Source organism: Tetrao urogallus (genome assembly GCF_951394365.1).
Source record: "Tetrao urogallus genome assembly, chromosome: 1".
NCBI classification, from domain to species: domain Eukaryota; kingdom Metazoa; phylum Chordata; class Aves; order Galliformes; family Phasianidae; genus Tetrao; species Tetrao urogallus.
This window is the reverse complement of record NC_136813.1, coordinates 13,455,208-13,469,772: the sequence shown is the minus strand read 5'-3', so window position 1 is coordinate 13,469,772 and position 14,565 is coordinate 13,455,208. Positions and strand designations below refer to the sequence as shown.

Sequence of the window (14,565 nt, the reverse complement as noted above, 5' to 3'; positions counted from 1 at the left end):
TTTCTTGTACTGAGGAGAATACATAAGTACAATTTATTTTATCATCTGCTGCCTCTATTAACTTATGTCCCTTATAGATGAAATCTAACCCCAGCCTATCCGCACACTTGGCACTTTAGGAAAGGGAGTACTTATCAGGAGTTACAGAGGTCACTTGTATGTCTTAGGCCTCAGAACAGCTGTGGCAAACAATTTCATGTTGGTAACACACTAAAACAAAGACAAAACATGACCCCGAGGAAACTTTGATGATGACAGTGAAGGAACAACGTTGCAGTAAGTAAAATTTTAAGAGAAGCTGACAAGTGAATTCTCTGCCACTGCAATCTGTCAGGACTCCATTACACCAAAGGGCTGCTCTGTGTGCATTTGACATTTTCTGCAGAAATGCTGACAGCTCACAGCTCCAAGAGGTGAATAAGGATGCTCATCTGAAGATGAACGCTGTAGAAGCATTACCTGTTCTGAAAATCCAGGCTCCTCACTTCTCTCTTTACTTGCAATTTTTGGTGTTTTTGACTTTGGCTTATTTACAGGAGTTCTTTGTGTGTTATATGAAAATAATGCTCTCCCTCACATTCATCATGAAGCAGAAGACATCCATGTTCATGATGATACAAAGCGCAAAGCCAATGGGGTACATAAACACCTTCACTGACTTTGAGCTCATCAAGTATTTCTTTTTCCAGTAGTTAGTTCATTTTATTCGAAGGAGATTGCAGTGCAAATGCCTTAGTAGCAATCATAATCACTTCATATACACTTTTATAGCCATATTAGAAAAGTGAACATTAATTAGAAGCTTTGTATTTCCACTATAATCATGACATTGTTTAAGCTAGTCATACATTTACTACTCAACATTTGGCATACACACTAAGGAAGAGGTTATCAGAGAAACTGCCTCTTAGAAAGGACATGCTTGTGCTTAAAAGGGTTTAGAATTAACAGCTTTTCAACCTCAAAGTTCTGTTGTTGGTGAGGAGTAAGGAGTTCTTGCCACAACACAGGAAGGGAAGTTTCATTTAAATAAACTGTTTTAAATAAACTTTTGTAGTGGAATGTAGAAATTAAACTGGAATGGTAAAGTCCATTAGAAAATTAATAATGCTGCCAGTGCATGTTTGAAAGACATGTAAAATTAATGGCACTACACTATGTCGATTTCACAGAAGATTTGGGCTGAGCCAGTAAAGCAAATCCCATTGAGGAAGGACTTTGGTGCTTGTGTTACACAAAAGATTCAGAATACTCCACCAAACCCACCAAAGAAGCTATGGAGCACAGGATGACCAGAGAAGAACTTCCTACCAATACCCTTGTCTTTCCTGGACTAATTCTAGCTTCTCTCTCCCCCCACCTCATCTAGGAAACAGAAACTAGCTATGAACTGATTATTTAACAGGACTTGATCTGTTTGTCTGAAAAGCTCTCAAAGGATGCTACAAACACAGTCTCTTAACTCCTTGCAAAGAAAAGAACTCCTTTCAAAACTCTTAGGCCATGCAGCACTTCAGTAATTGATGCTGAAAGACTTTGAAGGCAAAGTGACCTGAATGCTCATTATCAGGGTTTTGAATCTTAACTTACAGATGTAATGAAGTCCTGAGACAAGTGTACAAGACCATGTAGGGAATGTATTCAGCCATATATTTCTCTCTGTTGCTCTCTGTTAGCAAATACAGCATTCCTGTACTGAGTGCTTGTTCTCAGGATCTCTGCTCCAGATGCTTAATTATCTCACGGACTAACCCAGTCCTTCAGCCCCAGAAATGGAATTCATAATACTACTTCTTAGATATTATTTACATTATCAAATGATTAAATGTTGAGATTCTGGGGATCACAATGCAGGAGTTCTCTTTTTATTTCTAATCCATTCATAAATTTTCTTTCAGGAAGTGGCACCTATTGTGAAAATTTAAGAGAGAAGTCATATAAAAACTGTATGGAAAAGTAACCTGAAAACTATCAGAAGGCAAAATTTAGAAGAATTAAGCTCACATATGCAGCATAAATTGTAAGGCTACTTAGCTCAGTTGCTTTATAATTGTTTAAAAGTTATACATAAAATGCAAGGACATTGTTTAATGAGCAGATTCATAATTGTTTATCTATCTATGTTACATTATATTCCATGTCATTTTGGTTATCCCAAAAAGGAGAAAGGAAATCAATTAATTCCCATCCACTTAAACTTTTTGGAATTTGCAGATTGCAGGATAAATGTTTTAAAAAAGATTTTGTAGATAAAGCTATTTCTAGACAGTATTTTAAACAGAAAGGAAAGCAAATAACTATAAGATTTTCTACCAAATTATAGCAAAGAAATAGTCTTCTCTCTCTCACTTATGTTTAAGGTTTCAATGATGGGATATTTTCCAGAAAATGTTTCCATCGAGATCTGATGCGTGGTGAAAGGAGGGAAGAACAGCTGATGGAAGAAAGCGTTTCTTCATCTTCTGTAAAAATCAGAATCTGCCTTTCCTGTGCATCCTTATTCGGATTCTGATGCAATGCATACAAATAAGGCAAAGCTGACAGATTGAATCAACTGGAGCTGTAACACCAGAAACAAATATAATAATACTATCTGAGCAGTACAGACACCTCCAAAAACACTCACAGCCATACTGTGTGTGAATAGCATTTTCTGAATTATTTGGAGTTCAGATCTCTCTGACTTGCAAAAAAATTACTATAAATTCATTATAAATTTTATTTATGAATTTAAATGCTATAAAAATGAGAATTACCCTTTCTTTTGCAAATGTAAATACATTGCAATGATAGAACAGTTTTGCACCTATTTCCATACCATCTTGTGTACTTCACAGCAGTAGCCATGGTAAGAGGTGAGTTTACATCAGCAAATCCTAAAGGCCAGCTATACAAATGCTCTTCTAATACACATTTATGCCTCTTTAGAGACAAATTTATCTAACTAAATTTCATGCAATTGCCAGCACTCATGGCATGTTTCATTTATCTCATCACTTACACTAGTTACTTACTGTTACACATTACCTGCTTTACAAATCTCAGTTTTTTATCAGATATTTTTCAAGTCAAATATTCCTCTTAAAAACTTTGCAGAATATGATTTATAAGAATACGGGTCATAGTTTTGGCCAATGAAACGTAAAAGATTTCAGCTTCTATCTTCCCCTAAAAAAAGCCTGCTGAATTCAAGAGCTGATATTTATGTGCTTATTTTGACACTATCTGAAAGCATAATTATGTTGTCTGTTAAGAGATCTGTCAGCCTCCTCGGACCCAGCTGTTCTGTTTGTTCCTGTCCTTGAATTCAGAGTGTCTGGTTTAAAGCTTTGTCTCCCAGCTGGTGACTCATGCTTCCTTATGGAGATGTGCAACTACCAGGCATAAACTGCACATCGACCTCAAGCTACAAAGTCCTACAGCAGTGCTGCAAGGGTTTGATAAGAATTAATATAGTACTAAATTGAAAGAGGTGACCAAGTTGCTTGGTTCCTAGGCCACCACGAGCCTACCAGGATAGAAGATGAAAATTTGAAGAAAATGGTTAAATTTTACTATGTTTCCCACTTCACAAGTAGGGGTTTATTTCTGGTAAAATGAAAAAGAAAAAGAAAAAAGAAAACCAAAGCACAGCTCTGTCACCTTCAAAGTCGAAGTTCTCCAGACAGTGATACTTCAATCTTGGTGGGAAAGCAAGAGATCTCCCAACTTTCCCTTGAGGCACTGGTATATGCTCTTTCTGACATGACCAAATTATCATAATTAAAAATAAATGTCAGACCAGAATGCACAAACTTTTTTATTTTCCACTCCCATCTTGAAAGCAAATGTTTTATTATTGCTATAACTGAAGTAAACTACAGAGCAGATACTGATGTTTTTCCTTCTGTTCCTGTCCTTTTTCTACACTGATGAATATTTTACTTTATTCCAATAAAACAAGTCACTTCAAAAAGATTCTGAGGTACAGGAAAAATCACTTAGTGCATATCTATACATATTTGGATGCATATGAATATAAAAAACCGAAGGCATGGTAATGAACAATAGCTGTTCTTTTGAAAACGTCCATGCATAGAGAGAAGGTGCAGGTATATATTAGATGACAATTCTCCATTTCTCTCTTTTTATGCTTTGTGATGAATGTTGTGTGTATAACGATCACAATGTTCCCACAGAGTCCTACTGATGTATTAATCTACCACTGAAACAAAGCCTTTCTGTAGTGAAAATGCTGTTTCAGTACACATCCTCTATTGCCATCAGTTAAAGTAGGGCTTTCTTGAGGCAAGGTGTTCTTCAAATCACTGAACAGCCAGATTGTTAGATATGAAGCTTCTAATGTCATTTTCTACAGCACCAACTTGGAAACAAAGTACTACTTTACCTTAAAAATGACTACTTGGAGGAATATATAACCAAAACAAGTCCAAGTATCTAGGCAGAGTAAGTTAGTCTAGAGATAAATTTCAATTTGATTAGCAGCCCTTACAGCAAATGTGAACTTATTTTGAATCAGGTAATAATGTGGAAGATAATGGTATGTTGCAATACTGGTTGAAAGCCAATAAAAACTGCAGCCCCTGATCTTGCTAAAAGAAAACTAGTAGGGAAATCACTTGAGTTTGTTATAAAATTCAAGTAACCAACGTAAGAGATGTTAACATTCACAGTTAAAAGCTAAAGATAGTCAGAATGTTTTGGTTTAAGGTGACTGCAGAAAACTTCAAGTCTTTGAATGGTCTCCCCAAAACAAATTCTGAATTCCACTCGGATTCCTTGAAATCTTTTTTCCTGCTAACTAGTCCTGACCATTTTAGAATGTCATGACTCTTGGGAGAGATTTTGTACTCTGACACTCCTTTTTTCCATGCTGGCCTTGCCTATGCCTCTGAAGAATTTGAATGATACAATACATATTGCAAAAGGAACCCTTGTTTATCTCATTCCAGTCATAACAGAAAAGCACCTGAAAATGAATTCAGTGATTCCATCAGCTCACAGGATCACAGAATTGCAGGGGTTGGAATGGACCTCAAGAGATCACCAAGTCCAAGTGCTGCTAAAGCAGGTGCCCTGTGCTTCTGCATACTACTTGATGCATTTCCATTTCATAGACACAGTCCAACCTCAAAAACCAAGGGACGCAAACAGCTAACACTGCAGGGCAGCTCATTCATGCAAGCAGGGCTATGTCCATACATGCCCAATAGATGTCCAAACATCTATTGCTTTCACTCACTGTAACATCACAGCTATTCTTCTGTATTTCCCAGATGCTTACTTAATCCTACACATAGCATGAATAAACACATACCATATAAGAGAATACAAAATGTTACTGGATTAGACATAAGCCTCGTGGTTCAGTTTGCAGTTTCTGAGAAATTCTATGTGTTCTAGTCCCTGCTTCAATAATGAATATAAAAAAATAATAAATAATAACTTCAATAAACAGAGAATAATTTACTCCACGAGGAACCATGGAAGGACCAATAATGAGTACTTCAACGGCTGCACAATATGCTTGAAAACAAAAGGAGAACCAAAGTAAAATTTCTGTTTCAAATCAATCAGAAGAGGAATCTGCATTTGGATTTCACCGACACTGCTTGAATAACCTAATTATAGTCATCCGGAGGAAGGAAAAGGAAAATGTAGTCTCCATCTTGTCATCTATACATATTTTGTTTGTGAATTCATTCTTCCAAGTATTTTGTTTAAAAAGTGCAATGATAGAGATAAAATGTCAGTCAAACAATTTTTTCAACTATATTGTGCTTTTCTGGAATAACATAAAAAATACTCAATGATCAAAACAGTTTTAGATGGTCACTGAATTGAAGAGGTGATAAAAAGACAAAGATACATGAATCAAATTATTCCTGAGCACAGCTGAACCATTCCGAAGGGAACTTTCTAAATTCTTCAGTTCAAGGCAGGTGCTAGAAATGGAAAATTTCAACCTGTACAGTTAACATTTGGCAAAATGATATGCAGTCGTGGGTTATGTCTTCCAGACAAAAGCTGCAGCAGCCTAGCTAAAGACACTGCTATCAGATCAAACTTAAAGATTTTATTTATGCCTCAAAAGCAAACAGAAAAGTACTGTGCAACAAAACCTTTGATTGTGAATGAACATTAATAATATTAATGTCTTCAAGATGGAGCATATTTCTGGACATAAATAATAATTTGATATATTGGCTCAGTAGTAACTGTTGCACAAAATATAAACTATTGCTCTCAATTTTTTAAGCTCAATAGTTCTGGAGAATGGTGGAAAAACCTTGCCTTACTGCTGAAACTGTACAAATCTTTGGGGTTGGAAAGCAGGGAACACACCAAATCTACTGGTAAGATTCTACATAGAACTTTATTGCCCTTTAGGAAAGAAAAGAATTTTAAGAATCCTTCTAATCCTGCTGGGCCTGTAAAAACAGAAACATAGAGGTCAAAGGATGTCAATGAATGGTTAGACTGCAAAGCATGTCTCAGTGCAATACTTTGACATCCATTTTGGAAAGGCAAGTGCTGTTGAAATGGCTTTGGACAACAGACAGTAACAAGGCTGCTGAAGACCATTCATGGCAGTAACATTAGGAAGAGCATTATAAATACTGCTTCAGTTTGCAGAAAGTCATAACACACATGCACACTGCCCAGTCCCACTATTACACATCCAAACCCCAGACGTTAGAAAAATGACAACAGCTTTCTTGACTATTTTTCTAATCAGATTCCAAAACATGAAATTTAAAGAAAGCACAAACGTTTCAAGTATAAGTAGTTAGAACTTGAAACTATTTGTCAGAGGGAAGAAGCTGAGCAACCCCTAGTGGTACTAGAAAAAAAAAATTCTGAAAAAAACAGCAAAACTTTGGATAGGATCAAAGCATTCTCAAAAAATACACAAATTTGAAAACACATTAATTTGTGAACTCTTGTATTACATTCTGTGTCTAAAGCTGATTACACAGCATAAGAATGAACATTAATCAACAACTTTTCTAGTACAAACTGTACCATCTGCCTCTTCAACTTTTCTGAAGTCTACTCCAGTTGAGTGAGATTTTCTCTATTGGCCATCACCTTCTCAAGGTTCTCACAAACACCCATTGGAACAAAGTGGGTACAGCGTGCTTAGAAAGGTCAAGATCAGAGAACTCCAAATATAAGAGCTGCACTCAGTTCTTCAAAAGTTTTCCATACAGATGTATTAAAAGGAAAAGCCCTTGCTCTGTTGCTACTAAAGATCCCACATCTCCAGCCATTATCAATGTAAAAATGATTGCTCCTCATTATGTTAAGGTGATTTCAGGTCCACAAATCCATACACCAGTAGATAATATTATAGAAATATGAGTGAGATCAAAATTATACACTTGTTTTTGGAAAAAAAAAATAAAAAATAAAGTAACATTAAAGAAAACACTTCCAAAATCAAAGACAACATTGACTGACCTAAAGTCACACTTAAAAGCACAGCTGAAATTATTTTGAATCTCATTTATTCTTGATTTTCACTGTATTTCTAAAGTAGCTTTTGAAATTGATTTGCATTCTAAAAGTGAACATGGGCACAAAGTTAAGGAGTATTCTGGGCTTTTTACAAGAGCACCTGTGTCTGTACCAAAGATGACAATAATAGACATAGAATCTCAAGAGACATTAAGTGAATGCACAAGAAATCACCACTGATCACTGGGAAAGAAAAATAATTAACTCAACCTTTGATCTACCATAGTTGTATTGCTATAGCACTGTAGCAACCAGCAAAGCAGAAACTTATGTGTGTTAGTGGAAGCTGCCAATTTAAGGTTGGAGCCACCAGAGGACCCTGTACAGACTAAAGCCTAGCAGCTACTCCAGAGCCAGGAATTCTGATATACAAATCTTAGGTTCTTAGAAAAAGACAGCATGACTGACATCTTTGAGGTATTTATGGAAAAATCCTTACAAACATTTTTAAAGACTTCTGAATTCTCACTGAGCATTTGCAAAGTCATGCTATGAATTATCTATTGGTACAGCCTGGTGCAGAGCGCTCTAATTGTTAAGTTGTGCTTAACAGCTCTCATTTTTATTCCATTCAAGAAAGTTCATATTATATTTAAAAAGCATTCTTTAACAAGCCAGATAAAAATATCATACCTCCAAGTTGCTGAGATGCTGTTTTTCAAGCAGCTGCTGCATTTCTTTCAGATTTTTCTGGAATAGAAGTCGGTTATTATCCACACTTGTTCTGCTGCTCTCCTGCATTGTTTTGTCCAAGCCAACCATTGCTGAAATCTGCTCCTGATGTGAATAATCCTTCCTTGATGCTGATGAGTATGAAGTGTCATCTGTGGTTCTTGATGAAAGTGAAAAAATTATTACTTTGGCTTATTTCTATGTGCCAACTATACACTTTCAAGCACGTTGCTTTCCAAAAGTAAACATCATCAATAAATGCCTGGCATGTGAAGGACTGCGGAACTACGTGTAACTCCAGGTGGTGCTGTTTGTACTGTCCTGCGTTAAAACTGTCCAGCACTTTCCATTTTAAAGCTTCTCTAATTTATAAATTGTCAGAGTTGTGATTGGATTGTTGGGTGACTGCCTCAGGCTGAATTAGTCTGGAAAATGTCAGCCAACAGTTTGGTCATCTGCAGGACTGGAACGTGGAAGTCTTTTGGTTTTGTTTTTGTTTTTTTTTTGTTTCTTTTAAGGAAAATGGCCTTTCTTCTTGAATTTTTTTTTTTCTTACACGTGGCTGGTTTATATAGAGGATGACTATATACTGATGCTGTCAGATATTCCCTTACTTCAAATAGCAAAAAGGCTTAATTGTATCTGAAGAGCCCAACTCTACTGATAACCTGCAATGGCATTAATGTGTGACATTAAGGAATTTGTATTTGCTACCTGAAATAAAAGTCTGCAGAGTAACTACTGTAGATGGGTACTGTGGTCAAGGTGAGCTCAGATGAGGATTGTGGAAATCATAGGTTTACAGAGGTTGAGAATTATCTAGAACCGTAGGTCTGGCTGACACTGGGAATTAAAACCAAGATGCATGGGAAACCAAATGACAAGTAAATGTGCAGTCAGAGACTGGGAAAGCAGGAAATCTATAGCAAGATACATTCAAGAACAAAATGTGGACAGAACTGGAACAAGGCTGGGTAAGATCACTAGGAATAGGAACTGAGTCCTAGAAAATGACAGGCAAAAGCTAGGTAGCTATCAAGAATGACAAAACCAAGAAACAAGTACCTTTAGTGAATAGAAAATGCAGGAGTTGGACTTGGTGATCCTTATGGGTCCCTTCCAACTTGGGATATTCTATGATTCTGTGATAAGGCAATGCATCTTAGAAAAAGTGCTTTGGGAGAGTGAAGCATTGATTTCAAATGGTACGTGATGTAAGAAGAAATTACAGGGGAAATTGTTATATGCAAACTGCACTATCTTTGAGTCCAAAGAGTAAAATCAGGATGAGAATAAGAAAGCATCCTGACAGAATGCTTTATTCTTCATAGAATAGCTTGGTGACAATGGCAGTCTGAGTCAAGCATAACTGAATGTGGACTAGGTTCACCCTGCCCATTCCCAAAATTCCCCTGAAGAGAAAAGATTTGTGTCATCAGCTCTTCTGCTATTTTATGTAGTGGATGCAAACAACTTAACGATGTTTCATAATATTTTCATTGGAACAGTCCACAGAAGCACTTCCTTTCCACAGAGGGAGTAATCATCTGCTGTTTATTGAACACAGTAGGCAACTTACTTCTGTTGATCATCATAGTAAATGTTTATGCTTACCTGCAGGCAGTTTTATTTCTGCTTGGCAAGCACAATCCTGATGTTAAAACTGATCCTTTAATTTGTTCAAGAGCTTCCTTTAACTGAAAAGCTGCTTTTGTCTGGACTAGAGGTATTAACAGAAAAAACAAATTGGAAAAAAATCTTGAAATTAGAATATTTTACCATGATGTTTTGGTTAAAATTCTTAAGTTTGGAGAGCCTAAATTCAGACTGTTACAATAAACTCAGGGTTTTATCATTGTTAGGCATGCTGGAACATCTCTAGTTTCTGTGAAACAAGGTACAGTCTGTTTAAATCTTTATAGTAATGAATTTATTCAGCAGTTCTGATATTTGGTTTTAGACTACACAACTGAGAAAGTAGGTGGTTAAAATATCCAGCACTAACTTTGTTTTTACACCATGATTATTACGGTCATTCACTAAGCCAAAGTTATGGCTTGCAAGCATTTTACAGAGGCCAAATTGTGACTTAGGAATTGAAGCAGTGGAGAAAGAAAAAGTCCAGATTGGCCCAAGGTGTTGCTTCTTACAAATAAAGAAAGGTAAGACAGAAAGGGGCAGAGACAGAATTACTATTAAGAAAACCAACAAAAAGATTGTGATTCATCATATTGCTACACAGTCTAGTCTGTGAGTAGAGCTCCGAAGAAGCCCTAAAACAGTACTGTCCTGTTTTGTTATTTTATTCTGACATTTGATCTTGAAGTCAGAGACGTTACCTCACAGCTGGCACAACTGCAGTTGGAGGAGTAAATCCTCCAACTGGAGTTGAAGAATTACTAAGTATTATACCATATCTTCAGAGTTTCAACACTGGAAAGTTGACTGGAAGTCAGACTTGGCTGAAGCTATTCATAACTCCTGCCAATCTGCACTCATTCCAACGAAGAAAGCAGGAACTGAGTTGCAATGATCACTTCTTTCCAGCAGTGAAAGTATAGCTCAAAAAGCTGACTAATTCAGCAAAAGTTATATAATACATTAATATACACTAGGACTGCCTTTTCCTAGTGATAAACAAAAGGCATATGCTTGAATATTTTGTATTCAGGGCTTCAAATAGGGAACCATCTGAATAACTCACAATGACTTCTGACATCTTACACAAAACTCTGAAATTACATTGTTATAAGCAATAAAGACCCTGCAGCAAAACAAGCGGAGAAAAAAAAGGGAGCTGCAATACCTCTGGGAGATGATTGCATGCTGCGATTGGAATGGAGTGAAATATCTCAGTTTTTAGAAAAAAAGAAAACACCAGCCCTTATTACTTCATTTGTTTTACCCACTGTTGTCATACATATCAAATCCGTGCTTCTTGTCAGTTATGTTCTGCTGACACTAATTAATTCAATGAATTTGAGTGAAGTTGATTGTTCTATTTGGTTTCAATAATGTTCTATGAATTAAAAAAAGAACAACACGCTATACTGTGAACAATGAACATTTTCATTTACAAACCAATCTGCTTGTGTTGGGAAGCAGGAAGATGAGCACGCTGAAACTTCTCAGTTGTTTCCCAAAATTTGATTTTCCTTTGTTGCAAGACTTGTTCTCTAAATCTTCGTTCTTTTTCTTCTTTTTGCTTCTGTCTTTCTTCAAAGGCTCTGTATTTAAGAAGAAAAGTTAGATGATATTTATGCTTTCTAATTACATTTGCAATAATATCAGCAACTTGTCTATTATCTGGTGGTGTTTGAACAAAAGCTTGTCCATGAATTAAATGCTACAAACCTCAACACAACTGAATTATTATAGTCAATATGAACCTAAATGGGACGGTGGGTGACAAAGAAATGCACTATAATATTTTTATTTTCTTAGCTTCAGCCAGAGATGTAATGATTTCTAGTACGGGAATTAACATGCAGGCTCATTCAGCTCATCACTGATGTCACTTTCACCACATTCCTTACATTACCACATAAATGTGTAACAGTGGGCAAACACACAGGATGATGAACTTCAACTACTGTGTGTCTGTAACTTTCAAGAGCTTAAGAGTTGTTATCCAGAAGCAGCACACAAGAGCAAGAGCTTTAACCTAGAAATATGTAGGAATTGTACTGACTTCCAATTGTTGAGAAAGACAGTCAGTGCAGTAGGACAAAATGGGATCCAAAGCTCTAATTGATCCTCTTGGTTCTCAATACCATACATGCTTAAAATGTGTCCTTCTACTGACTGGAAAGCAAAGCAGGATCCAGTTGAAAACAAGCATCACCACAAAGCTTACCTCCTGTAGGCACAAGCTTGATGAATGTGGAATTTTCATTCCTGCTGACAAATGCATCAGCTTTTGCTGACAAACTTACATTGGCTCCTTGAGTGAAATCTACCCTCTACCTGTAACCTTATTGGCACAGTGCCTGCATAGGCAAACTATTACATAAATACATAGCTTATCAAATTCAACCTCTACAAAGTCTGCCATGGAGGGATCACTACAACAGAGCTACTCTGTGACTCAGGCTTTTTTATTTATTCTTCCTTTTTCTTCCAAGGGAAAAAGTTTAAACTGGGAAAACAAACAGAAAAATAATTTGAAACAGGTACTTTTTGTTTTTAGAAGCTTAAAGGCTGTAATTGCACAATAGTAAAAAAAAAAAAAAAAAAAAAAAAAAAAAAGGAAAAGAGCCAACTAATTCCCAAAATACTCCCTTTTACAGGCATATCCTCTTTAGTGCACTTGAAAGACAAAGCGTAGCAGACATTTCTGCTATTTTGAAAATTTCTGTAGGTCTGGTTGTCAAAACACACTGAAACTAAAACCAAATCTCCCAGTTTTGTGGACCAATTATTGCATTTCGTTAGTAGAAAGTGACGACAAAAGATGCACTCCTATAAAATTGGAAAAGCACTGTGAAGAGATTCCATGCAGCTACTCATACCTGAAGTCACATATTTGCTTTTCTGATACCATGGCTATAATTATAAATGCACCTTAACACTCTCCCCCACATGATGAGGAGAACAAGAGGTTGTTATATATGATCTTCCAGCAAGGTGGACTGATTTGACTTGAAGCATGGCATGAGGCCCTAACAGCAGTTATCCAAGAACAGACCAAATCTGCAGAGAAATACAAGCACAAAGGACACAACAATTTGGTTCAAGCTTCACAGGAGCTTTAATTGTTCATACACTCCAGAAATTTCAGTACTAGAACTAGAATTTACTGTCAACTTTTAGTATTCTGATATTCACTAATGGTAAATACAGAAATCTGCACTATTGAAACCCCTTATCCTGACTGAAAATATGGGAAAATCACAATAGCAGAAACAGATTTGCTTATCCTAGGAAGTATTTTAAAATCATTCTTCTACATCTCCTTAATTTTTCCAGAAGTTGCTCACTAAGGCCTTCAGTTGAACTGTAGCTGTTAAATTCAGATGTGGGAAATTATACAACTTTGTGCCTGGAATAATTCCAGTGTATAACTCCAAAAAGGAATGAGTAAATTCTGACAGAGTCTTTCACTATTAATTTTTTTTAAAGGATTCTGGAATATGACATAGCTGCACTGTTTCACATTCCTTATATTTGGAATCACCACTACTCATCATGATCTCTGTTTGGCTTGGAGTAAGACACGAGGCAGAAATGCATTAGAGATATTCTATGAAGTCTGTGTCATTAACTTCTTGACCTCACAGAATGTAAGTTGGGAAATCCAGGTGCATTATGTAAAAGAAATAATTCTACAAATGCACAGTGACATCTTACAGAAAAGTACTACAAAACAAATGTTTGTTCATCTACTTGCCTTAAGCCACCAGCTTAGGTAACACTGGCAAAAGAAAGTGGCTTTAAGATGAGGAGTTACCACAAGAATTTCCTGACTGATGTTCTTTTAACCTGTTTTTTTTCTGTCCTATTAACAACCCAGTGGTGCAGCAATTTCTGCAATGGCTGCCCAAATGTTTATAGCAAATGTGGAATATAAAGCTTAAAAGATTTAGCAGTTTCGCATACACAGACATTACGTGGAAAGTATTTTCAAGCTACAACCAGTATAACCAGATGGTGAAACTATTTCCTTGTTAATGTAACTAACTTATCTTCACAGTGAAGTGATGGATGCTACATTTGCAGGTGGACTGAATGCTTATTACTACCTAAATGCTTATTTCTACACAGTGCACATGGAATGCTATGAAATGAGCTGTTTGATGCCGAGATGATATTCATTGGGATACAGTTATTCACTGCCATAGCTTCTTTGCAGATCAGTGCATGTTAATTTTAAAATTGATGTAGATGGGTATGCGTACAGTTGATGATGACTACGGCAAGATCAAGAAAAGGGCAAAATGGGGTGTTACACTCTAAATCTCAAGTGAAATACTTACCAGGACCATAGGAACATAGATTAATTGTATTTCCTCATCTCCTCTGATTATCGTATGCTGAATAAGGACTGACCAAAATTGCTGTAAGGGCTTCAGAAAGATCAACCCTGAGGGCTCACAGAAAGCTGTCTTCCAAAATGCCCTAATGGTTCACAGCAGAATTGACCACACTACCCAGCAATTTGTTCCACTCCAAATCATGTTTACTAGCAAAAAGGAAACACTCCTCACATAAAGCCAAGATTTTTGTTGTTGTTAGCAAAATTCACGTCTTAAGGGACTAAACAGGTCTAATTGTCACAGAAAAATAAATATTATTCTGGAATATTTCTAGCCGAAGAAAGCCTCAATAATAGTATAATAGTTTATAGTTTTATTTGTACTCTTATTTTCTCCT

General features: G+C 36.3%; 1 protein-coding gene across 1 annotated transcript in view; it reads right to left on the bottom strand.

Annotated features, from left to right (window-relative positions):
• Positions 1-14,565, bottom strand: part of CEP126 (centrosomal protein 126) — a gene marked incomplete at both ends in the record, with an annotated part of 62,208 nt that overhangs the window by 39,882 nt on the left and 7,761 nt on the right. Inside the window, 3 exons of the mRNA XM_079548006.1 lie at positions 8,155-8,353; positions 9,808-9,913; positions 11,275-11,420. Of these exons, the coding sequence (XP_079404132.1) occupies positions 8,155-8,353; positions 9,808-9,913; positions 11,275-11,420 (451 nt within the window). The remainder of the gene's footprint in view (positions 1-8,154; positions 8,354-9,807; positions 9,914-11,274; positions 11,421-14,565) is intronic.